This window comes from Centroberyx gerrardi, chromosome 9 (genome assembly GCF_048128805.1).
Source record: "Centroberyx gerrardi isolate f3 chromosome 9, fCenGer3.hap1.cur.20231027, whole genome shotgun sequence".
Taxonomy (NCBI): domain Eukaryota; kingdom Metazoa; phylum Chordata; class Actinopteri; order Beryciformes; family Berycidae; genus Centroberyx; species Centroberyx gerrardi.
In genome coordinates this window covers 11,279,965-11,302,943 of record NC_136005.1, presented here as the reverse complement: position 1 = coordinate 11,302,943, position 22,979 = coordinate 11,279,965, and the positions used below count along the sequence as shown (strand labels likewise).

Here is a 22,979-nt window from a genome sequence, read left to right as displayed (position 1 = left end):
GATAAGATTTCAATCACTATCTATTTGTGCCTTGGGTCTCGTAGCTCGCTTTGGGTACGCTAAGCAGCAAAAGAACAAAAAAAAAAAAGGAAAACATTTCCCTAATTCGTTTTGCAAAAAGACTCCTGATGTGACTTGATGGGGGGGAATTAAATTGCTGATGATTGAGGCAAATGGGGTCTGAGATGCAATGATGTTGCTTATTGGTGAAATGAGGCTAATCATACTGTGTTGTATTACCATCAGCTGAAGGGATTCTGTCATACTAAACCACCAGCTGAGAGACATAACCCTTCAGGTCATGAAACCGATGCAACTAGTAAAAAGAAGGAACTCTTTGGTGAAGAACGCATCTTCATTATCTGTGTTATGTCCACGTTGTATCTCATCTTCTCTCTTTTTCACTCTTTCTGTCTCACACTCCCTGATTTTACAGGTTCTGCGGTATTTCGATTACGTGTTCACTGGAGTCTTCACCTTTGAAATGATTATAAAGGTGAGTTATTGTGTGTCAATGGTGCAATGATGAAGATGAGTTACTATCGTGATGATCGATGGCATGTAAAGATGTAATGGTGCAGATGTAATGGTTTGTTCAAAAGGTTCATCTATCCTAATATGAATGAAATATCTGAAAATAAATAGTAAAGCATTAACCATTGTGTAGCAGTTTGTATTACATTATCACTCCAATTGAGTGTGTCGTCCTCAGATGATCGACCAGGGTCTGATCCTCCATGACGGCTCCTACTTCAGAGACCTGTGGAACATCCTGGACTTCATCGTCGTGGTCGGGGCCTTGGTGGCCTTCGCCCTCACGTCAGTCACGTGACACATTTCAAATAATGATCCAATCATATGTCTAAACATAAAAAAAATGTCTAGGGATCAATTGTAAGTCAAATTGTGGTTGGCTTTCACGTTGTAAATAGGTCTTTCACACCTTTACAGTCACCCGACACCCCGACTTTGGCTTCATGTTTGATTGTACGCTTGCAGAGTTTTTCTCTTCATGTTCTTGGCCACAATCTCTGCAGTTCAGTCATCTCTTCCATTTTGTTTCTGCCGTTATAGCTGTTGATATGCATGTCCCTCTCTCTCCTGTTTTTCTTCTTCTGTGGATGATGCCGCTGTGGGAATGACCGGCAGCAATGTGATGGGGTAAAAGTTAAACAAGTCTACCTCTCTTATTACTAATTCCATCTTTAAACATATACTATATCCAGAATATAACACCCAGGGGTGGAAGTTACTAATTACATTTACTCACGTTACTATAATTGAGTAGCTTTTTTGTGTACTTTACTTTAATTTTACTTTTACTTAAGTACATTTTTTACTGAAATCACAGCCATTACAGAGTACACATTAAGCAACAAAACTGGACAGTCGTAAATTGGCAAATTGTGGAGCGATTCACAGTGAACTGTCAGTCAGTAAAGTAAGTAAAGTAATTTGGTTTTACTTTGTGCGCATTATTTTGTAATTTCCAATTTGTCCAATTAAAAGAATCTAGTTTCAACTCCTGTACTCCTGTCCTTTTAGAATTGCGTGGAAAAGATCACATGTAACAACGTTCTCTTTTCTAAAAAGTAACTCAGTAACTTTTACTCTAGTAGACTCTAGTAGATTTTTACACCGGTACTTTTACTTCTACTTCAGTAAAATATCAGCAAAGTAACAAAACTTCTACTTGAGTAGGACATTCTAGTACTCTTTCCACCACTGGTAACATCAGCATAACATGTCAGATGAAACATAGAGATGGATGAATAAGGTGGGAAAAGAGGTGTCAAAAAATGCAATATATACTGTAACTATTGTGCTGTGGTATGAGGCTCACATTGTCTGTCTTCCTGTACAGAAACAACAAAGGACGCGACATTAAAACCATCAAATCTCTCAGAGTGCTGCGAGTCCTCAGACCACTGAAGACCATCAAGAGACTTCCCAAACTGAAGGTTAGAGATGTATCCTGGTAGTTTTTTTCCCTACTAATTGTGTGTTTTTCTGTTTACATTATAGGCGAATAAATATAGAGATATAGTAGATCTCAAGCCTGGATCTGTGTATTTGGCATTTAACTACAGTGTGCAAGTCACTCTTTTCATGAGTTTTTTCCCTTCCCTTATCATTCATACATTTGACCATTTGTGCAGACCACAGTTCATTTGTATTCATTGCCTGAATTCACATCAAAGATGTTTGTGTGTGTGTGTGTGTGTGTGTACGTGCCTGCAAACACATTTATGTTGCTTTTGTGTGATAAGGCTTGGACACGCATACATCTCTGCGTATGCACACACACACACACACACACACACACACAGAGAGGGAGAGAGAGAGAGAAACATACCACCTTTCTTTTGAGACAGCTCTTCTTTCTTCTGGCATTTTTTGTAGACCTGAGAACAGACTAGAGGACTAGAAGACAGATGAGGTGATAAACTGTGAGCGTCAGAGCATGAAGAGATGTTGTCAGGGCCGGGATCCCCAGATCTCACGCCTAGTCTGTCTGCTGGGAGAGCAGAGCAGAGCAGAGCAGAGCAGAGCAGAGCAGAGGAGAGGAGAGGAGAGGAGAGGAGAGGAGAGATAAGAAGTGATTCGACTTATCTTGTATTTTGAGTAAACCAGAGCGTACATGCTAAAATATTCATACACATGCTCACATCTGGATAACACAAATATTTAAGAGACTTATTTACAACATGGTCCTCAGTGGAGAGCAAATAACACATAATGGAGACTGAGGAGAGGAGAGGAGAGGAGAGGAGAGGGAATAAGAGGAGAGGTGGAATCAGGAGAGGATGATGGGAGAGTTGCAGCTGTCAGAAGTGAAGGCAGGAAATGAGAAAGGAGGGGGAGGGGGGAGGAGGGGTTGGTGCTACTGTATGAGGGAGTGTGATACCAGGTGGTCACCATGGGAGAGTGACTGATACGTACAGTCAGAGCTAGACGTGACGGAGCGCGCATCACATCTCTCTCTGTTCACTGGGACGGGAAATAAAGATTTATAGGAAGTCGTTCGAATAGCAGACATTTCACAGCCGCTGAACATGAACATCGCTTAATGAATAACTGTCAGGGAACGGAATCTGTGAATGCCGAAGCTTTCTTTAAGGTTTTCCTGCACATACATTTCCATTTTTACAGATGGTTGGTATAGGGGAGTTGCATGCTGCACACAGGGAATAATGCATTTCAATGTTTTGTCTTTTCCCATGATAATTGTGACACTGGATTCCCGAGCGTGTGACCAAGTCAACTTTGCTCGAGTCCCAAGTCAGTCTCAAGTCTTCAGGCACAAGTCCCAAGTCTAAATGTAGATTACCAAGTCAAGTCCAAGTCAAGTCCATGTCATTAATGTAAAGTCTCAAGTCTAAATGTAGAGCACCAAGTCAAGTCAGAACAAATCAAGAGTCCAGTATCAATTTAATATCTTAAAGAAAACTAAATATCTAGGACTTTTCAATGCAATATGGTTTTAATAGGATAAAAACTTGGTAAGAGCATCATGAGTTTGATTTCTATAAACAGTTTCAACTTCAATAAATTTAATCATTCCATACAAATTCAGAAAATAGAATTTAAATTCAGTTTTCTGGTGGAACAAATCTCATCACTTTTAATCTAAGTCATTTACACAAACACAAGATCTTTTGTCAAGACTTTAGAAACCTTTTCAAGTCGTCAAAGTACAAGTCAAAATCACGTCCCAAGTCACCGGAACCCAAATCAAGTCTTCTCTTCATGCATCAAGTCAAGTCTCAAGCAATTAAAATTGTGACTCGAGTCTGACTAGAGTCCAAGTCATGTGACTCGAGTCCCCACCTCTGCTGGATTGTTATTCTTGGTTTCCCTCGCTCGATTGTCCCTACAGTGTTTGAACCTCTGATCTTATCCCGTTGATTTTTATCCCACCCGTCCCTCTCTCTCCTCTCCTCTCTTCTCCTCTCCCCTCCTCTCCTCTCCTCTCCTATCCCCTCGTCTTCTCTCCTCTCCTCTCCTCTCCTCTCCTCTCTCCTCCCCTCCTCTCCTCTCCTCTCCTGCAGGCGGTGTTCGACTGTGTGGTGACGTCTCTGAAGAACGTCTTCAACATCCTGATAGTCTACAAGCTCTTCATGTTCATCTTCGCCGTCATCGCCGTGCAGCTCTTCAAGGGGAAGTTCTTCTACTGCACCGACGGGTCAAAGGATACAGAGAAGGACTGCCAGTGAGTGTTCAGTCGCTTGTCCGCCTTTCTATCAGTTTGTCAATTTGTTTGGTCATTGATTCATGTGTTGATTGGTTGATTGGCTGGTTGGATGGTTGGTGAGTGGTTCCTTCCTTCCTTCTGTCCTTCGATTCTGCCTTCCATCCTTCCTTCTTACTGATTTACTTCCTTCTGTTCTTCTTTCCTTCCTTCCTTCCTTCCTTCATTCATTCATTCATTCATTCAGTCATTCCTTTCCTTCCAATGCATTTCCTCTGTGGCTCCTTGTCCTCCTAAAACTAGACAATAAACCTGTTAAACCTGTTTTAATTATCACAAACTCTGTATTGTATTTTATCATTCTTAGCATTTCTTTAATGTTTTCTGATGCATCCTTGTGGTTCAGTGCTGCCGGTTCTCCACTGTCTCCTGTTCCTCCTCTAGGGGTTACTACATCGACTACGGGAAGGATAAGAAGGAGGTGAAGAGAAGAGACTGGAAGAGACACGAGTTCCACTACGACAACGTCATCTGGGCGCTGCTCACCCTCTTCACTGTTTCCACTGGAGAGGGATGGCCACAGTGAGTCTGACCTGAACGAGTGGATAAGTGCTAATCCACATGCTGGATGGGGAAATACACTCAGAGCCTCCCTGCATGTCAGTTCTCAGGCTGGAGGGCTCATTAGTGTTTATGAATTAACCTTTGAACAGTTGGCTCTTTGGTAATGGTCAAATCTGACCTTTGGTGAGGGAAATTTTATTGATGCGATTAATTTAACACAGATTTTGCCTTTCATTATCTCATAATAAGGTTACACCAATATTTCACTGAAAATGCTTACAAGGTTGTACTATTCAACTACAGTTAATTGATTTTTGCTGTGGAAAAATGAAAAACGATTGCCTCTACCAAATACCAAACTGGTATTTGAACCCAACCTCAGTGGACAAAATCCCAAAATCCAAATCCCTGAATAGTTTGTGCCAGCCCTGATAAAATAGATGGCATGTTGTATTGACAGCAGCTGTAGCACATATGTGCACTGATGAGGTTGGCTGCTGCACATGTTTGAAATGCCCAATGTTAAGCAGTCTATCTGTTCAGCTGTCTGCCTTCCCTCTATCTAGCTAAGCCTTGATGGATTCAAACACATGCTAAACATTTTCAAATTGATAATTACTTAGTAGTTGACTTTCAAGCCTATTGTCTTTTTGTATGTAAATTTCTGTTGTTTTAATAAAATGACATTCTTCTGCTGTTTCTGTCTTGCTGACTTAGCTTATATCATTATCATTATTATTAATATTGTTGTTGTTATTGTTATGTCTGTGCTCTTCCAGGGTCCTGCAGCACTCTGTCGATGTGACGGAGGAGGACAGAGGTCCGAGCCGTGGCAACAGGATGGAGATGTCCATCTTCTACGTCATCTACTTTGTTGTCTTCCCTTTCTTCTTCGTCAACATCTTCGTGGCTCTCATCATCATCACCTTCCAGGAACAGGGGGATAAGATGATGGAGGAGTGCAGCCTGGAGAAGAATGAGGTGAGGGAGATGGATGAAGACACGACAAAGCAAACACTCTCTCTCTCTCTCTCTCTCAGCTTCAGTGTAGGTGCTAGCTGGTGATCAGGTCCGCTAGGTGGAAGGTAACACACTCTTTACGACACTTTTCTCCCCCTGACAGCCGATGATGTTAGAGACTAGTCATATGGGAACTCCTGGTCAATAGACAAGAAAATCCCAGAGATCTCCTTCACATGTAACAAGGGAATTATGCTTATAATGACCCATGCTGTCTATTCTCTTCCCATTTAAAAGAAGAGAAACTACATTGTGTTTTTCTATCCCTTTTCTCTCTCTCTGTCTCTCTCCTTTATGCAAAATAAAGATTTGCAGCAGCTGTGAAAGCACCATCTAGTCTGTGCAGACAGTATGAATGAGATGTGCTCAGACTCTCTTTGAAAATAAATAAATGGCCCTGTAGAAAACATCTGTTTCTCCCTGAAGACTTACAAGCAAAGAGTAACAGAAAAACAGAAAATCTTGTCTTAATAAAAAAAAAAACACAGATTGTTAGACTGCCATGCCGTGTTGTTGACTTTTTCGTGCCTCTCTCTCTCTTTCTTGTCTCTCTCTCCTGTTCTCTCTGTTCTCAGCGGGCGTGCATAGACTTTGCCATCAGCGCCAAGCCCCTGACCCGCTACATGCCCCAGAACCGACACACTTTCCAGTACCGTCTGTGGCATTTCGTGGTGTCGCCCTCCTTTGAGTACACCGTCCTGGCCATGATCGCTCTCAACACCATTGTACTGATGATGAAGGTGAGGATGATGAAGAGTGAACAAGAAAAAGAAACAAAATCAAAGAAGAAAGAGGCATAATGATGAATAGCTCTCTTCTTTACAGGACCATGCTCAGTGAGACCAAAAGATGACAAATCAACCACTTCTCAAGTTTAACCAAATTAGTATCTAGTCTACATCTCCTCTTTCTCCCTCTGCCGTCACTCTTAAAAATGAGGTGTCACTTTCCGCACATCCATGTTTGTTATTAGGGAAAACACAACTCAGCAATGATACATAAACAGTTTAACAGCAACACACACTGTTACGGGCGTGCGACTGTTAACACGTTGGTTTTAAAGTAACCATAAGATGTGTCATGCCTAACTAGAAACATGGACGTGTAGAAACTGACACATCCTTTTTAGTTGTGCAGCAGCACTTCCACGGGCTGTGATGTTTGCATCTGGGTCTGCTGATCTCTCCTCTAGATGCTGGTTGCTGATATTTTCGGGTTTTTTCCATACCCCCTCTCACCGCTATTTATTCCCAGAACTGGCCTTTTCTTGGGCTGTGCTGGTTGTTCAGACAGACAGACTGGCAGACAGACAGGCACAGGGTGACTCAGCCTGTATTAAATATTGATCTATAATGTCCAGGGGCTGCTATTTAGCATGACCTCATTAACTGTGGCTGCCGCCCCCAGAGGAATGACTCCTTTTATAGTGCCACAGATGAGAGGTTCAGAGACTAAGGCACTATTTATGGGTCTGAAGGAATCTTCCATCAACCTGCAGCTCAGCAGGGTGCAGGTCTGCGGATCAGAGCGCCGCTATCATGAGGTGGGTTGAGCTGCAGTGGGGTACAGTGAATCAGTCAGGGAATATTACACTTTTTATCCTTTTTTGTGATCAAATTATTGTTCATTTAAATCTTTTACACAAAGGACAAATAATTCCTCACAGGACATAAGACAAATAAACATATCCCCCCTCCTACAGGACTTCCCCAATGCTTTACTGAAACACTGAAACCTGTTGCCTCCAAGGAACGCAGAGTAGCACCTTTATGCTTTCAACAGCATTCACGAAAACATTTACATTATTATGTTTTGCACCATGCATCTGTGCAACAGACTGTTCCATGTGAAGGATGTCCAAAAAAGTAAGTAACCATTGCTGTCTCTGCAGAGAGTGCGGGGCCTGCCAGTGTAAAGCAATCTTTTTTTTTTTAGCTGCTGTTAGGCCAGCCAGCCAGACCCGTTGTTGTATCCTTTATTCCTAACACAGATTATTTGTATTTTTAGCTTTATTATCAGCTCTTACCTTTGTGTTTTCAGTATTACTCGGCCCCGCCAGCGTACGAGGCTGTACTGAAGCACCTGAACACAGCCTTCACTGTTCTCTTCTCCGTCGAGTGTGTCCTCAAGATCATGGCCTTTGGCTTTCTGGTGAGAGGAAAAGAGCCGAACACAGTGTCCACGCGAACTCAAGATCATATCATGCTATTGTACCTTTGGAAATTACTCATAGCATCTCTTCCCTATTTCTACAGAACTACTTTCGAGACACGTGGAACATTTTCGACTTCATCACTGTTTTGGGCAGCATCACTGAGATAGTGGTAGACTTGCAGGTAATAGGAAAAGCATGAACAAGTATGAATGAAAGTGTGTGTAGTAGAATGTGTGCAGAAAAATGGGTTTATACCCTATTGTCCTCTTCTCTGCACAGTACTTTTCTCTCTCTCTGTTTCCCTCACTCTTTAGTATTTATGTGAACATTGCTGTACCTGTGAATATCAAGTGTGATGCTGTCAGTGCAGTAACAGTGTCAGGCTGACATCACTCACCATCACAAGTAAACATCTCTCTCTCTTTTCTCTCCTCTCCCAGTCTGTTGATACGTTCAACATGAGCTTCTTGAAGCTGTTCCGAGCGGCTCGTCTGATCAAACTGCTGAGGCAGGGCTACACCATCCGGATTCTTCTGTGGACCTTCGTGCAGTCCTTCAAGGCCTTGCCCTACGTCTGCCTGCTCATCGCCATGCTCTTCTTCATCTACGCCATCATTGGCATGCAGGTCAGGAGGCGCACAGACAGATGCGTGATCAGTCTCTGTCTCTCTCCAGACACATCTTTTAACGTATTACCATTTGGTGGCCATTTTTATCCGAAGTGCCTCACAGCACCATGAGTGCATTTATCTTTAGCACGAGTGGCCCCAAGGGGAATCAAACCCTCAACAGTGATGGTGTTAATGCTATGCCCCTACCAACTGAGCTATTATAGGACAACATACAAACAATTTTGCAACCCATGTGCTTTTTATTATGTATTGTACATATATGTATTTTTACTGCTGTCTGGTAAAAACCTTGTATCTCCAAAATATAGTCTTTTCAGGAACTAAGAAAAGTAGCCTTGTTTTTAGCTTGACCTCCATGAATTTTTGAGTTTATCTGATTGATTTTGAATGGATTTCATCAGCCCAAGGGTTGTAGACTGTTCTCATCCTGTAGAGAGATATTATCCTTCAGTTGATACATGAAAGAAGTTAAAACATGAAAAGTTAGGAGGTTTTCACCTGATAAGCGATGATATGTGTGTGTATATCCGCATGTTGTCTGTCTACCTGTGATTATCTGCCTGTCTGTGTGTTTTGGTAGCAATTTTTGTCTCATTCCTTGTCTCATTTGCTTGTATGAATCAGGTGTTTGGGAACATTAAGCTGAATGGGGAGACTCACATTAACCAGCACAACAACTTCAAGACCTTCTTTGGTGCTCTGATGCTGCTCTTCAGGTAGGACACACTGGGATCTGCAGTCCCATTCTTCAGGTAGCTTGGGACTTGTATTTGTTTATTCAATACTGATGCTACATGCTGTTAGACAGGGTCATAGACAGTCTTGGTCCAATCTGAAATTGAACACTTGGCCACTCAATACTGCGCTTGATCCAGTGGCCACTTAGCTTGAACCATCCAGTGTAGCCACTACACATCTCGGTTAAATTGAGATCTGGCAATGATCCAAACCACACTTGATTCCAGCTAAATAACAGCATTCTTTAATGCGCTTTGAATGATGTTGCTAGGTGACAGTGCTAAGAGAAGGTAAGTACTCAAGGGGTCATTCGGCATCAAGGGGTGATAGATGCTGCTGCGTACCACTCAGCCACTTGGCAAACAGCTTTTGAGACTTCTTCTTCTTCTGAGACTTCTTCTTCTTTTGAGAGTTCTACATCTGGTGATGAGGAGACGCAGATCAAGCCTTGAAGTGGCTAACTAGGCCAAAGCGCTAAGTGTTGACTTTGTGCTTATTTCTCCCAGTTCAAGTTCAAGTTCAAGTTTATTGTCATGTGCATTGAAAAAAATACAGTCTGTACATTTCATTGCAATGAAAAGCTTGTGACCTGGCTCTCTGCCCTTAAAAAATCATGCAAGTACGTATGAAACGTTCTGGGTGCATTATACCTGCATTAAAAGGATAATAAAAACAATAAAACGGTGATTGCATAAAAAGGACATGAAAGGGCATTAAAAGACCAACAAAACAACAAGCAGCCCTACTTTGTGTGTGTGTGTGTGTGTGTGTGTGTGTGTGTGTGTGTGTGTGTGTGTGTGTGTGTGTGTGTGTGTGTGACAGAACGCACAACCACTGCTGATGATTCTGAGCACCTGAGGGTAAAAACTGTCTGTGAGGCGGGTGGTGTGAGTCCTGATGCTTTGATAGCGCTTTCCAGATGGCAGAATTGAGAATAGACTGTGAGCTGGATGGCTGGGGTCCTAATCAATTACTCATCCGGGTGTTGTGTGATGAATGTGTCCAGGAGCGCCACCGGGGAGTCGTGGCAGGAGATCATGCTGTCGTGTCTGGGGGGACAGCATTGTGAGACGGACCCATCTATCCCACACACACTGACCTCCGACCACGAGGGGACCTGTGGGACGGACTTTGCCTATTTCTACTTTGTCTCGTTCATCTTCTTCAGCTCCTTCCTGGTAAGAAAGGCAAACTAACTACTGTAGTTGTCAACAAAGATATCTCTGACTTGTATGTAATCATATTAATATTTCAGCCTTGTTCAAGTCTGTCTAAAGATTTAACTACACTTACTACATCCAATATTTTTTAATGACCTGGTATTGAGTTGCAAACCACAGCATGAGTTTCAATTGTCTCATAGCTTACAAATGCTTCTTTAACCTTTACAGCTGAAGTAGTTGGGTTCAAAGCTCTCATGCGGATTCACCTTCAGTGTATTTCATGGAAAGGCCAACCATTCCTAATATTTTGTGAATTCAGTTCATGTTTTCTCCTCAAAACTGTTGAGGGAAGCTGAGGGAAACCTTCTACCTTCGCACACATGTCGTTTGTCTCCTGTCCAGATGCTGAACCTGTTTGTGGCTGTGATCATGGATAACTTTGAGTATCTGACTAGAGACTCGTCCATCCTGGGGCCCCACCACCTGGATGAGTTTGTGCGGATCTGGGGGGAGTATGACCGCGCCGCCTGGTCAGTGTCTCTCAATCTCTATATTACACCAACCCAGAGGGGAGTGTCCAGTGTTCAGTGATGTCCAATGATACTGTTTTACAGTCTTACTCTGAAATATAAACATAGACAACAAACCCCAGATTACTCACATCACTACCAAGGTAGTACAATAACACACTATTAACACACATACCCACCTCACATTCAGTTCAAGGGGAAATGCAATACATTCAATAGACAGCAGAGTATACAGATCTCTCTACATATATACAGCCAACATTATATCACTGTAGGCAGCAAGGCATACAGTATGGTTGCAGCGGTATGAAATACACATTACTGGTGGTGGGTACCACCATATTACAGAATTTATTCTGGTTGGCATATCTGTTATCAGTATGAAAATGAATATCAAAATATGTCAGTTTAGCTTCCATAGCAGGGTTTTTAAAAGCAAAATATCTGAGAACTTTAACTCCCCTGCAGTTTAATCAAGCCTATGTAACAACTCGGGAAAGGTCTGAAAGACACTTGGGGAAGTTGTTAAAAAATCAGTGCCTTGAATTTATCACCTCTTCTGTCTCTTTATTCATAAGGATTAGAAGAACAATCACACTGTAGCTGTCTAGCATGGTGAGACATTGTCAGCGAACAGCATCTGAACTGGTTGCAACAGACGTTAATGGTGATCAACCATGTGGAGCAAGTGACTGCAAAAAAGGATTATACCAGCCAGTAGAAAGTATTGTTTAACAAAAACCAATAATAAACAATTTTCTGTTGATTTAACTGATATTCATATGGGATTTTCATATCTGTGCCCACCACTAATTCATATTGTTTTGTTTTAATGCTGCTGTCAACTCCTGAAACTATTCTTTTCAGTGTTTTTTTACTCCAGAGGACGCAGCCTCCGTTCCGCCTCATCCAGCCTTGTTGTGGACTATACTTCTGTAATTACCCACAACTAAACGCATGTATGTTCTTTCCAGTGGTAGGATCCACTATAAGGAGATGTACAAAGTTGTACGCACTATCTCACCTCCCCTGGGCTTTGGGAAGAACTGCCCCCACAGGGTGGCATGCAAGGTTTGGTTCCCCCACGTCAAACAAAATCCCCTCTGCCTCTTCCTCGTGGGATCCTTCCTTCCTATCCCTCTTGTCCTTCCCTTCACCAACTCTCACCACCCTGCCTGATCTTAGGGGGGTTGGGGGTGTTACTCAGCTCTGCCTGGGTCAAAGAATGACGACACTCCAGTCTCAGGGTACTAAGGCACAGGACATCCCTAATACACCCAGGCTTTTGAGTGAACATGCATAAGATTTATTTTATCAAAGCACTTTAAAAACGCTTGAAGTTCGCTTTTAAAGCTCTTGGTGTAGCGATTCGGGGGAAGCCTGTCTCTTTCTACCCATTGGATCTGGCTTAAAGCAGGCATTCAGTACTCTAGACACACACATACGTACATACACACATGCACGCATGCACACACACACACACACACGTAGAATATCTACGAGGTAAGTATTTGGTATTTGCACCAGATCCAGTGAGGCTGTCATTCCTTTGTTCATCCTGTCCAAGGTTTTTTCTCCTTTCCCAGATTTCTATGCCCTGTTGGCAGCATAGAAAGAATACAGCCTGTGTTTTTTTTTTCTTTCTTTACTCTCTCCTTCTGTCTGATGACATGGAATAATACTTTCTCTTTTATCTCCTCCATTTTTTGTTCCTCTCTTTTACCCTTTTTCCTCTCCTGTGTTCTTTTCCTCCTCCATTCCTTTGGGAATGCACTCCCTGACTCCTCCACCGTTATTGACTTTCTCCCTCATCATCCTCCCCTCTTCCTTCTCCTCCTCTCCTCTCCTCCTCTCCTCCTCCTCCTCCTCCTCTTCCTCATCCCCCTTCTTGTCCTCATCTTCATGGCTACCTGGCGCCCCCAGTGGTCGTATCCATTACACTGACATGTATGAGATGTTGACCAACATGTCGCCACCTCTAGGCCTCGGCAAGAAATGCCCCTCCAAGGTGGCATATAAGGTAGACGAAACACTGGAGATTGACAGGCACTGCCTTCATATTTTAATCAACGAGGAGAAGCACTGTGAAACCTCATTTTGTGTGTCATACATTGGATACGCAAAGGCATTTTTTTCTGTTAATTACATGATGGAGTATTGCTTGTTTAAACAGTTTTATGTTCCAGTGTTTTTTCCATTGGCAGAGGATGAGTGCTATAGTAATGATTTGCCTGTTTTGGTATCGCTTTGCATCTTGGCAGAGAACTAGACATCATTATCTGTTTGCTGCTATTTGATGAAAGAGGCTTGGTGGAATTTATTTTTCGAAGCCAGTCAGAAGGCCTTAATGAGCAAGTTGTTAAACATCTAAAGGCTAAAACTTGTTATCGGTGGAAGTTTGCTGTCAAATGTTTACATGTCTTTCATTCTTCCTTCTCTGTTTCTTACATATACCTGTCTGCATGTGCCTCCTGCCTCAGCGCGGTGTTTCATCAGTGTGTGGGTGTGTGTGTGTAACGTGCGTGTGTGACTGTTTGTGTGTATGAGTCTTCTAGCCTGCATGCATGTTCCATTGCAGATGAACGCTATTCTCTTACTGCACAGTGTGCTGTGTGAGTCTCTTTTTGTTTTGCCAAACCAGATAAACAATACACATAGGCTTCAGTCAGTATACTGAATCTATAGTAAATTGAATCTAACCAATCACAGAATTTATAGATCAGCTATTTGCAAAAACAGCTATGTCAGTTAATGGTATAAATTTGAACACTTCTACCTTGTATCTTTAGTTTTGTTTTGTATGTATCATTGTTGTTTGGTGCTGGGTTGTGACTGACCGTCTCTCCTCTCCCTCCTGCCATCAGAGGCTGGTTCTGATGAACATGCCTGTGGATGAAGGGATGTCCGTCCACTTCACCTCCACCCTCATGGCCCTCATCCGCACCGCTCTGGAGGTCAAGATAGCCAGAGGTTAGAGAAAAACTCAAAACATGACAGGCGTTGACAGCCAGGTGTAGATTCCATGTCCAAAGAAATTAAGTTAAATCACACGTGTGTGTGTGTGTGTGTGTGTGTGTGTGTGTGTGTTTCTCTGTGTGTCTGTGTGTATAACTGTGTGGCTGTGTATTTCCAGGAGGGGAGGACCGAGGTCAGATGGACATTGACCTGCAGAAGGAGATCAGTGTGATCTGGCCTCACCTCTCTCAGAAGACGCTGGACCTGCTGGTTCCCATCCACAAAGGTGACATCAGCATTACTCCTGCCACTAAACAGCAGATTACTTCATATCTGGAGGGTTTTAAATGATTTATAGCAGTAGTAGTAGTAGTAGTAGTAGTCGAAGTAGTAGTAAAATTTGATTTCATTTTATTTCATTTTTTCATGGATCCACATTAGCTACCACCAGAGGCGTTATGTGTGTCAGTGTATGGATCATTTCTGCTGCTGAAAATTCTCTCTGCTCTCTCCCTTCCAGCCAGTGACATGACCATAGGAAAGATCTATGCCGCCATGATGATCATGGATTACTACAAACAGAGCAAGGCCAAGAAGCTGCGACAGCAACTGGAGGAACAGGTACTGTGCAGATCTGGATTTTTAGCTCCTTTTCATTCTTATTTTATACAGTATGTGATTTGCTTACTTACCCATTGTTTTAAATTGGATGCTTTGGAAAGCATTTTGTTTTTTGAACTGCATTATGAACAGTTTTGACTTGACTTTATTCATTGCAATGGTAGGAGACTATTTGTAGCATATCTTAATTTCCCATCTCTCTCTTATATGCCTTTTCCTCCCCACAGAAACATGCTCCTATGTTCCAGCGTATGGACGCCTCCTCTCTGCCTCAAGAAATCCTGTGCAGTGCCAAAGCCCTGCCATTCCTCACACATAGTGCCGGATCTGCTCTGTAAACCATCAACTTTTAGTCTCTCTTCATACTGGCTTGTGGTTTTTTTATGCGAATGTTGTTGTTTACGCATAATGGATTCCGGACACTCACTCTGCTGTTCCCAATATGTCCTGTATTCCCGCATCATCACCAACAATGATGGACAAGTGTGTGTGTGTGTGTGTGTGTGTGTGTGTGTGTGTGTGTGTGTGTGTGTGTGAGGTGTGTGTCATGCAGTTGCCCTGTCTGAGTCTCTCTCTGTGTTTCCCCTCAGCACCAGAGGAGGCTTTGTGGCGCTGAGCCCCATCTCCCCCCAGGAGATGTTCCTGCAGCCGCTGGCTCACACCATGGAGGAGAAGGAGGAGGAGGAGGACTACCACCTGCCCTACCACCACTACCACCACCCACACCATCACCAACACCACCACTTACACACACTGGTAATGACCTGGTCTCAACAGAATTCCATTGAAGACCCCATGAAACACCATCTTTACTTCTTGATTTGATGTATTTCCTGTTGAAACAAGAAGTTGGGGTGGGACTTAAGACAGTGAGGGTTTTCCAGGAAGTAAAAGTAATGGGAGTTCATTTCATGGGAACTTAAATATTGTGTTTTTATTTAATTTAAATGTTGTCAGCCTTGGTCGTCGTCTTGTTTCCTAGTTTGTTGTAACAGAAAAGTTGGCTGAAACTGAAATTTTGTTCAACATGACTCACCAGCAGTGAAGCTGAAACACCGCTATGCATGATGGCTAGCAATTATCTGGCTCAAATCAACCATCGGACAGTAACACGGCAATGTGGTTGCTAGCAGTATGAATAGAGTAGTCTTGCATTATTTTCTGCTTTTGCTGCTACAAAAAGAGAGAATATTATCAACTGAGTGAAAAAAAGGACTCCATGCAGAAACTCTTTACAATACACTGTCTTTATTACTAAACTTTATGTTATTAGACCATCATCAGAGCATCCTCATAATGACTCAGTCTAAGTCAGACGATTAATTTACTCACTTCCCAGATATCCTCGGGTTGCCCATTGTCCTCTGTTGTCATTTATGGGTATCGTAGCCTGAAAGTTAGAGTGGGCTTGTGGCTGGAAAGTCCCCAGTTTGATTCCTCAGTATTGGTGGGGGAAGTGAATGAGACTCAGCCTGCCCCCCTGTGGTATTTGCGTAGGTGCCAGAGGTAGTGGAGTACAACCGAGTGATGCAGCAGGCCAGGCAGGACGGCACAGTGGTGAGATCGCCTCAGCGGACAGCGTCTATCAGAGCGTCCTCCATGCCCAGACTGGCTGTTGATGCACAGGTAAATACTTCGTAATGAACTCTGTTTTTAAATAGTACTCAACAACTCAAAGTGTTTTACAAAGGATAAAACAATTAGCAATTTACATGAGGTACAGCGGGTCGACACTCCTTATTAGCTTCTCTTACTTGAAGACCTCAGGGAAATTTACTGCACTGGATTGGAATGGATTGTGTGGACTTGTTAAAACAGCAATTATATTTTCAATTGACACTGTTCTCTCAGCACATAATGTGTTCTGTGTGTTTGTGTGTGTGTGTATGTGGTGTCATGCGTGGTTGGTCATGTGTTTCCTCATCTGGTTGCATGTACGTAGCCTGGGACAACAGCAGACAGTAAGCTGATGAAGCGCTCCTTCTCCACCATTGGAGACCAGTGTGTGAACGGCCTGTGGCAGGAGGAACACTCTCTGGAGAGAATCAGCCCCGACCGCACATACAGGCCACGACAGAGGAGCTACAGAGGTCAGTTACCCGCACCGCAACACTGGAACACTTATAGTCCAATTTATATTCATGGTTCTTCTCCTTTATTCAGGATTTCTGTGGTTGTGGAAAACCTGAGAGTGATGGAATTGAAAAAAGTGTCTGTTTTACAGGCAAAGTTATGGAAAGTACAAAGGGTAAAAAGGTTCATGGAAGGTTCATGAAAATTCAGCTACTCTTGGAGAACAATCGATAAAGCTTTAATATTAAAAACCAACACTACAAAAGCCTTTGTCAGGGTTACAGGATTACATGTGTGGTCATCCAAAAATTTAGTCAATAACATCCAGAATGGCACAGTGTTCTTGACTGTGAGATGGGATTTATGTCCTTAAGGGGTTCAAACCTTATGGTGCTTCCTACACCAAGAGATAGCAGTTGTTTTGTTTTGTTTTTAAATACTGGTGTCATATTGATCTGAGGTAGCCATTTTGGATGTAAACATATAAAATTATGGAAAATAAAATGTTCTAGAAATTTGGAAGGAAATTTGATTGTTTTGTATGTGTTCAACACCAAGCTGGGCTACTGGTGGATTTAGGTACCTTTGATTAAACCCAGATGACAAAATAATAAAATCCAGATTACATGGTATTCGTACAAGGACTAATTATTTTTCTCTAGCAGGTCCAAAAAACTGAAGGTGGTCTTCTTTCCTTGATCTTTTTTTTGACTGACTGAAATGTACCTCGACTCTCAGGCCCCAAAATCAACCACAGAGAAGCGGGTGTTCATGAGCGGGGGCGGTCTAAGGAACGACGCCACCTGCTGTCTCCTGACGTGTCCCGCTGCAACTCTGAGGAGCGCAGCCAGGACCAGTCGCGAGAGAGGAGACAGTCCCGCTCACCTAGCGAGGGACGCACACATGCCTTACAGAGACAGGTGGGAGTACATACGGTTCTCAATCCCAGTTCTTGGGACCCAGAATCCTGCTGGTTTTCATTCTAATCGTCTAATCAGAGGCTATTTTGCACTATTTTGGGGTGCAAGGTGAATGCAGATAACTACCTGATAGGATAGAAAACCTGCAGTGGTCTGTCCCAATGACAAGGATTGAGATCCACTTTATTAAACAAAGCAAAACAAAGTTGTAGTATACACCAGCGCTTTCCACAGTACTGTTCTTGCATAAAGACATTATAACTGTGTGTGTGTGTGTGTTCTTTGCAGGTCAACACATCAGGCAGCCCCGCCCATTCAGCCTCAGAGTCCGGAACGCCGCGGAGTCGGCGCCAGCTGCCCCAGACTCCCTCTCGCCCGCGGCCTCACATCTCCTACTCTCCTCTGGTCTGCCAGGCCCACCCCTCTCCCACACCAGCAGCCTCCTCCGAGGGACGGACGCAGCCTCAGGACGGCCCCGGGGTCTCGACAGAGACCCCGTGGAGGGCTGACAAGGAGGGCGGGCCGCTGGCTGCGGGTCAGGGGTCGTCCGGCGGTCAGGGAGGTCAGATTTCAGGAGCGAGCCACTCGTCCCCTCACCGCTACATCTCAGAGCCCTACCTCCCGTTCCACGAGGACTTCCAGAGTGGCGAGGCAGGCGAGAAGCAGGAGACCCTTACCTTTGAGGCCGCCATGGCAACCAGCCTGGGACGGGCCAACGCCATAAGCTCCGCCCCTCAGCTCAGACACTCCTGGCAGGTTCCTAACGGGCATTTCCGCAAGCACTTGGGCCAGGCCAGTCCGGTCGGCGCCAGCGAGCTGCTGAGCGACACGGACGAGGACGACCGCTGCTAGGAGCCAGAGAAGAAGAGAGGGAAGAGGATGGACAGAATGACTGGTGACCTCAGAGCCGCTCCGCCACACGAGACTCAGCAGAGACTCTGAGAACTGGACAGTCTCAGTACTAGTAGCATTACACAGCCAGTACTGAGTGCCTGGACTATTTATCTGTATGCTTGGACTTGTGTGAGTGTGTGTTCATGTGTGTGTGTTGACAAAGGGGTTCGGGTGGCATGCATGCGTGTATGGACATGCATGTGTGTTTGTGTGTGTCCATGTGTGTGTGTGTGTGTGCTCTCAAGAGAGAAAGTTTGCCAAATCAAGAGAAGAAGCTGAGACAGACTGTACTGTAAGTAGCTGACTGCAGGCAAACCCACGCGGTGCCAAGTTGGTGTTTTGATTGTTATTTGAACAAAAATATGGTGAAACGAAGATTCAAGGTGTCCTAACTGCTCGTTGGACCCGAGAAACCCGATATCAGTGCATTGCGGGTAGGTGAACATACAAGTAGCATGTAAAACTGTAATATGAGGAATGTATTTTAGCATATTGGTTCTGATGTCCAGGTAATTTGAGAAGGTTGCTGTCCTTACTGTGCATAGGTATACGAGTAGCAATGAAACACAGGGGTTGATTCTGAGTAAATGACTGGCAACCAGCCATCCCAAACTTACTGTCAACAACAAGAACATTCACATGGTCTGCGGGCATTATACAGTCACATATCTAATGGATAAATACTCATAATGGGAAGTCAATTTCCAAGCAACCACTACAACATAGTACACAAACCAAACTAAACTGTGCTAAACCCTCCAGAGACGCCCCAGCTGATAGCAATGAGCACAGTACAGGTTCAGGTCGCCACTATAGTGTGAAAAAGATGCTAAAGATCCCTAACCAGATTACAGTATATGAGACATGTGTTGCCTCAGGATACTGGAGCATCGGCTGTATAATATATGATTCCCACTGAAATCGAAGAGGTGTATCTTGGACCCAAAATGAAGATCTGTGAAAATCTGAGGGACGATGAGTCTCTTAGCACTTCTGGTACACTGGACGTCAGTAAGCATGATATTCATCGTGACGAGACCGTCACAAGGACTGGACCAGCGCAGAACTAACACAGGCCTGTTCTGTTCTGTTCATGGACTATAATGACCGTCTGTGGGACAGACAGTGCGGGTCCTGTTACTATGTGAAGGCAAACTGATGTTCGTTCCACAGTAAATGTTCCTGTGCTGGAAAACCACTGTCGATGTCGTGTGCTGCCGGGTGCCGAGTCAGAGAGTCGACTAAAGCCATTTTTCTTCCTGTACATAGAGCCGAGGATGTGTCTTCTTCAGGATGTGTTGCCTTCTTTCGTGTGATGATGATAATGATGAAAACTAACTGTCCTTTATACATGTGATGCAAATGATTTCAACAACATGGATGTTTTTACAAAAGAAGAATCACAGGCACACTATGGTTTTGTCTATATGTTAATTGGCACATTATTTCTATCACACCGCACTAGGTTTGCTTTTTGGTCTGTAGAAACCGGTATTAAAGTGTTTGCTATGTTCCAACTCTGAGTTGTAGTAAATCTCCATTGGCGTGATGGTAATGATCATGATAACGATGATGATGATGATGAAAGATGTGTCTATTTTAGAGCTGCCTGATTTTTCTTATTTTACTGTTTCCATTACGTTATATAGGATTTATAAACTATTTGACCAACAAAGTAATTTTTCATCAAACACCAGACAGAGAAATGTTTACGCTTCTTATTTTCAATCCCAGCATTCACTATCAATATCTTTGAACATTCCAGCTTTCGAACACTTACTGTTCCCCCTAAATAAGATAGTTTATGTAAATTTATATCATGTGTTGTTGTGTTATTGTAATATGTTCAGTTTGACATGTTTCTGAAATGTGAATATAGGACATATCTGGAATGAGGTTCCACAGGCCAGGAGAGGTATTTCCCTCTGTCACACTTACAGAAACCTGCTGGAGTCCAGACAGAGTGTCCCGGACTAAAAATATCTCTTTTAGTGGAGAAATCTCCATTGAAGTGTGTTGAGTACAAGGCTTGATTTCTACAGTATACAGGTTAGGATTACAGTCTCTAGGACCATGCTTAACATGTACAGTACAGCCTAGGACTAACCTCGATATCAATCTGTACAGAGCAGCCTAGTCTGTGCCTGGGGAAACCGGCCCAAAGACTTCCCTGTTGAGCCTGGATTTCCTGGATAGAGATGCTTTCTGGTAAATATGTAGGATAAACTGTACAAAATAAATCCATGTCTAATTTATTGCACTGTTTATATTGTATTTTAATCATGATGCCTGTCTATGACTTTGACGAAGAAGTGTTTGCATATCTGTTTAAAGGACCATTAAAGAGAGATCAATTGTCTTTATCTGTACTGGCTGATGTAACTGCAATTGTGTTCTTTCAAAATTAGCTTCATTTGTCAATAGCAGTTTTCAAAGTCATATATTAGATGTAAAGTTAGTCAAGGGTATCATGGCTTTTATAAAACGTGTGTCTGAAAATATTTCTCCAAATTAGTAGAAAAATTAAAAAACAAGAAAGCATTAAGTTTACTTGCTAGCTACCAATAAAACATGAGTAGTTGTACCTGAGGGAATTATCCACATGGTTGAAACATGTTTTTGAGCAGTCAGATTACTTGACTGGAACTGCCTGTTGTATAATCTCAGCTGTCAGCAACAAAGAAAATAGCAGCCTGAGTCCTGGTTGGATAAATCACACAGGCTTTACAATGCTTCAAATGTATTTTATGATTTCATAGTTTTGGCTGAACTCACTCTGCTAAAGGACAGCGTGCTTGGGTGTGTGTGTGTGTGTGTGAGAGAGAGAGAGAGAGAGCGAGTGTGAGTGTAAGTGTGTGCATGTGCGCATATGTGTACCTACCCAAAATAACCAGGTGAGAAAGGTTCAGTAGACGGGAAACCCAGCAGAGAAGTAGGTGAGATATCTAGTTTGTTGACGAGAGATCAGTATTTAAGCTGTGTGTGTGTGTGTGTGTGTGTGTGTGCATGTGTGTGGAGGGAGATAGAAAGAGAGTGGAGGAGGGAAGACAGGGATGCCAGTGAGGCCCAACCCCTCTGGTCCTCTCTAGCAGCAGCTGCTTGTCTCCAGCAGATGTTGATCTTCTCTGCCCGTCTCAGGTGGACATGATGTGGAGTTCCTCATGGCTCCGTCTGGGTGACAGAAGCTGCGGCCGGTCTGACGGGAATTACAGAGGAATCCATGTCAGGCTGCTCCTGCTGCTCTGGGTTCAAGCCTGTTTGTCTGTGGTGAAAGCAGACCGGCTGTCTCAGGAAGTGGCCAGACCATGGCGGTGTCCTCTCCATCCTAAAGCAGAGGATCATGGGAGGGGCAGAGGAAACACGCCATCAGCACGGGTGAGAGGTAAGAAGCCTCAGGATTAGATAAATATCTGACAGCTATGTTGGAAACCACTGGAAAAAACCTTACACAGGATGTACTTATTTGTTCATTCAGTGTCAAAAGCAATGATATACAAAGCAACATTTTGGGCAACTCTGACAAGCAACAGTGCCCAAGGAGTTGCCTCGTCATTGTTGCTTTCACCACATAGGAACAGCTTGTAGCTAATGAACATTTGAATCAAGTTTTTGTCTGAGCCTGGTACCCGCTACTGAGAGCATTACTCATCTACTTTGCCCAAAAATGACAAATGTATGACCACTTATTTGTTGATTGCCTAATTGCTGATATCCTGGTGATACTCAGAAGTGATGAATCAGGCAGACTGTGATGATGTCACCTATTACTTTGATGCATGGCATATTATTAACAACTTAGAATTTCTAAAGTCTAAAACCTAACACCTAAGAACTTGCTGCTATCCTCAGTGAGTAGAATCAGTTTGATATCAGTTGCATTTCATCTTGTTTTACCTCCTGATAATTGTGGAATCAAGTGAAACTGTTGCTATCCAATTCCATTTGGATCTGCTCATGTAGAAAAACCTAAAACCTTGTTGTACAGCCTTGTCCATATGAGGCAGAGCATCCACCAACATCTTATAGCGATGGTCTCATACTTGGTGTGTTTCCACTTCAGCATTCCACACAGACAGCTTTAGTAAATGGCTAGAGCTCCAAGTCTTTGATTTCCTCCTGCTGAAAACGATCTGCCATAGACCAGCTCGCTGCTCCAATAACATGCCAAGTACCTCAGCAGAGCTGGCTGGTTTGCTTTAGGAATATCACTGGTCACACTGATGTGGGAGAACATGATCAGATCAGGCTTGTTTATGCTCATCTACTCATCAGTTCCTGGAGTATTAACTTCTATATTTGTTGTTTATGTCTACTTGACAGACCAGCTCTTACATAACTTTTTGCTATTTCCTAAAAAAAACATATGTAAATAATTTTGACAATATCCATCTTTTTGAAAATCACCCCACTTATTTTCAGATAACTGTCTTGTGTTTCCCTCCAGAGGTGGATCTACTGCAGCTGCTGGACCTGCAGACAGCCGGTCATTACAATGTCTCAGCAGCAGAGGATGACCGAGGCT

General features: G+C 43.3%; 1 protein-coding gene across 1 annotated transcript in view; it reads left to right on the top strand.

Moving 5' to 3' along the window:
- The window catches only part of cacna1ea (calcium channel, voltage-dependent, R type, alpha 1E subunit a), a 64,483-nt gene extending 44,508 nt beyond the window's left edge, over nt 1–19,975 (top strand). Inside the window, exons 24-47 of the mRNA XM_071921764.2 lie at nt 437–496; nt 713–819; nt 1,150–1,161; nt 1,865–1,961; nt 4,053–4,213; nt 4,637–4,774; nt 5,536–5,737; nt 6,352–6,516; nt 7,817–7,927; nt 8,032–8,112; nt 8,372–8,557; nt 9,188–9,279; nt 10,308–10,479; nt 10,867–10,994; nt 12,918–13,014; nt 13,859–13,964; nt 14,128–14,235; nt 14,470–14,570; nt 14,798–14,904; nt 15,161–15,326; nt 16,068–16,196; nt 16,513–16,660; nt 17,382–17,563; nt 17,852–19,975. Of these exons, the coding sequence (XP_071777865.2) occupies nt 437–496; nt 713–819; nt 1,150–1,161; nt 1,865–1,961; nt 4,053–4,213; nt 4,637–4,774; nt 5,536–5,737; nt 6,352–6,516; nt 7,817–7,927; nt 8,032–8,112; nt 8,372–8,557; nt 9,188–9,279; nt 10,308–10,479; nt 10,867–10,994; nt 12,918–13,014; nt 13,859–13,964; nt 14,128–14,235; nt 14,470–14,570; nt 14,798–14,904; nt 15,161–15,326; nt 16,068–16,196; nt 16,513–16,660; nt 17,382–17,563; nt 17,852–18,415 (3,420 nt within the window). The 3' untranslated portion in view covers nt 18,416–19,975. The remainder of the gene's footprint in view (nt 1–436; nt 497–712; nt 820–1,149; nt 1,162–1,864; nt 1,962–4,052; nt 4,214–4,636; nt 4,775–5,535; nt 5,738–6,351; nt 6,517–7,816; nt 7,928–8,031; nt 8,113–8,371; nt 8,558–9,187; nt 9,280–10,307; nt 10,480–10,866; nt 10,995–12,917; nt 13,015–13,858; nt 13,965–14,127; nt 14,236–14,469; nt 14,571–14,797; nt 14,905–15,160; nt 15,327–16,067; nt 16,197–16,512; nt 16,661–17,381; nt 17,564–17,851) is intronic.
- The last annotated feature ends 3,004 nt before the right edge of the window (nt 19,976–22,979 follow it).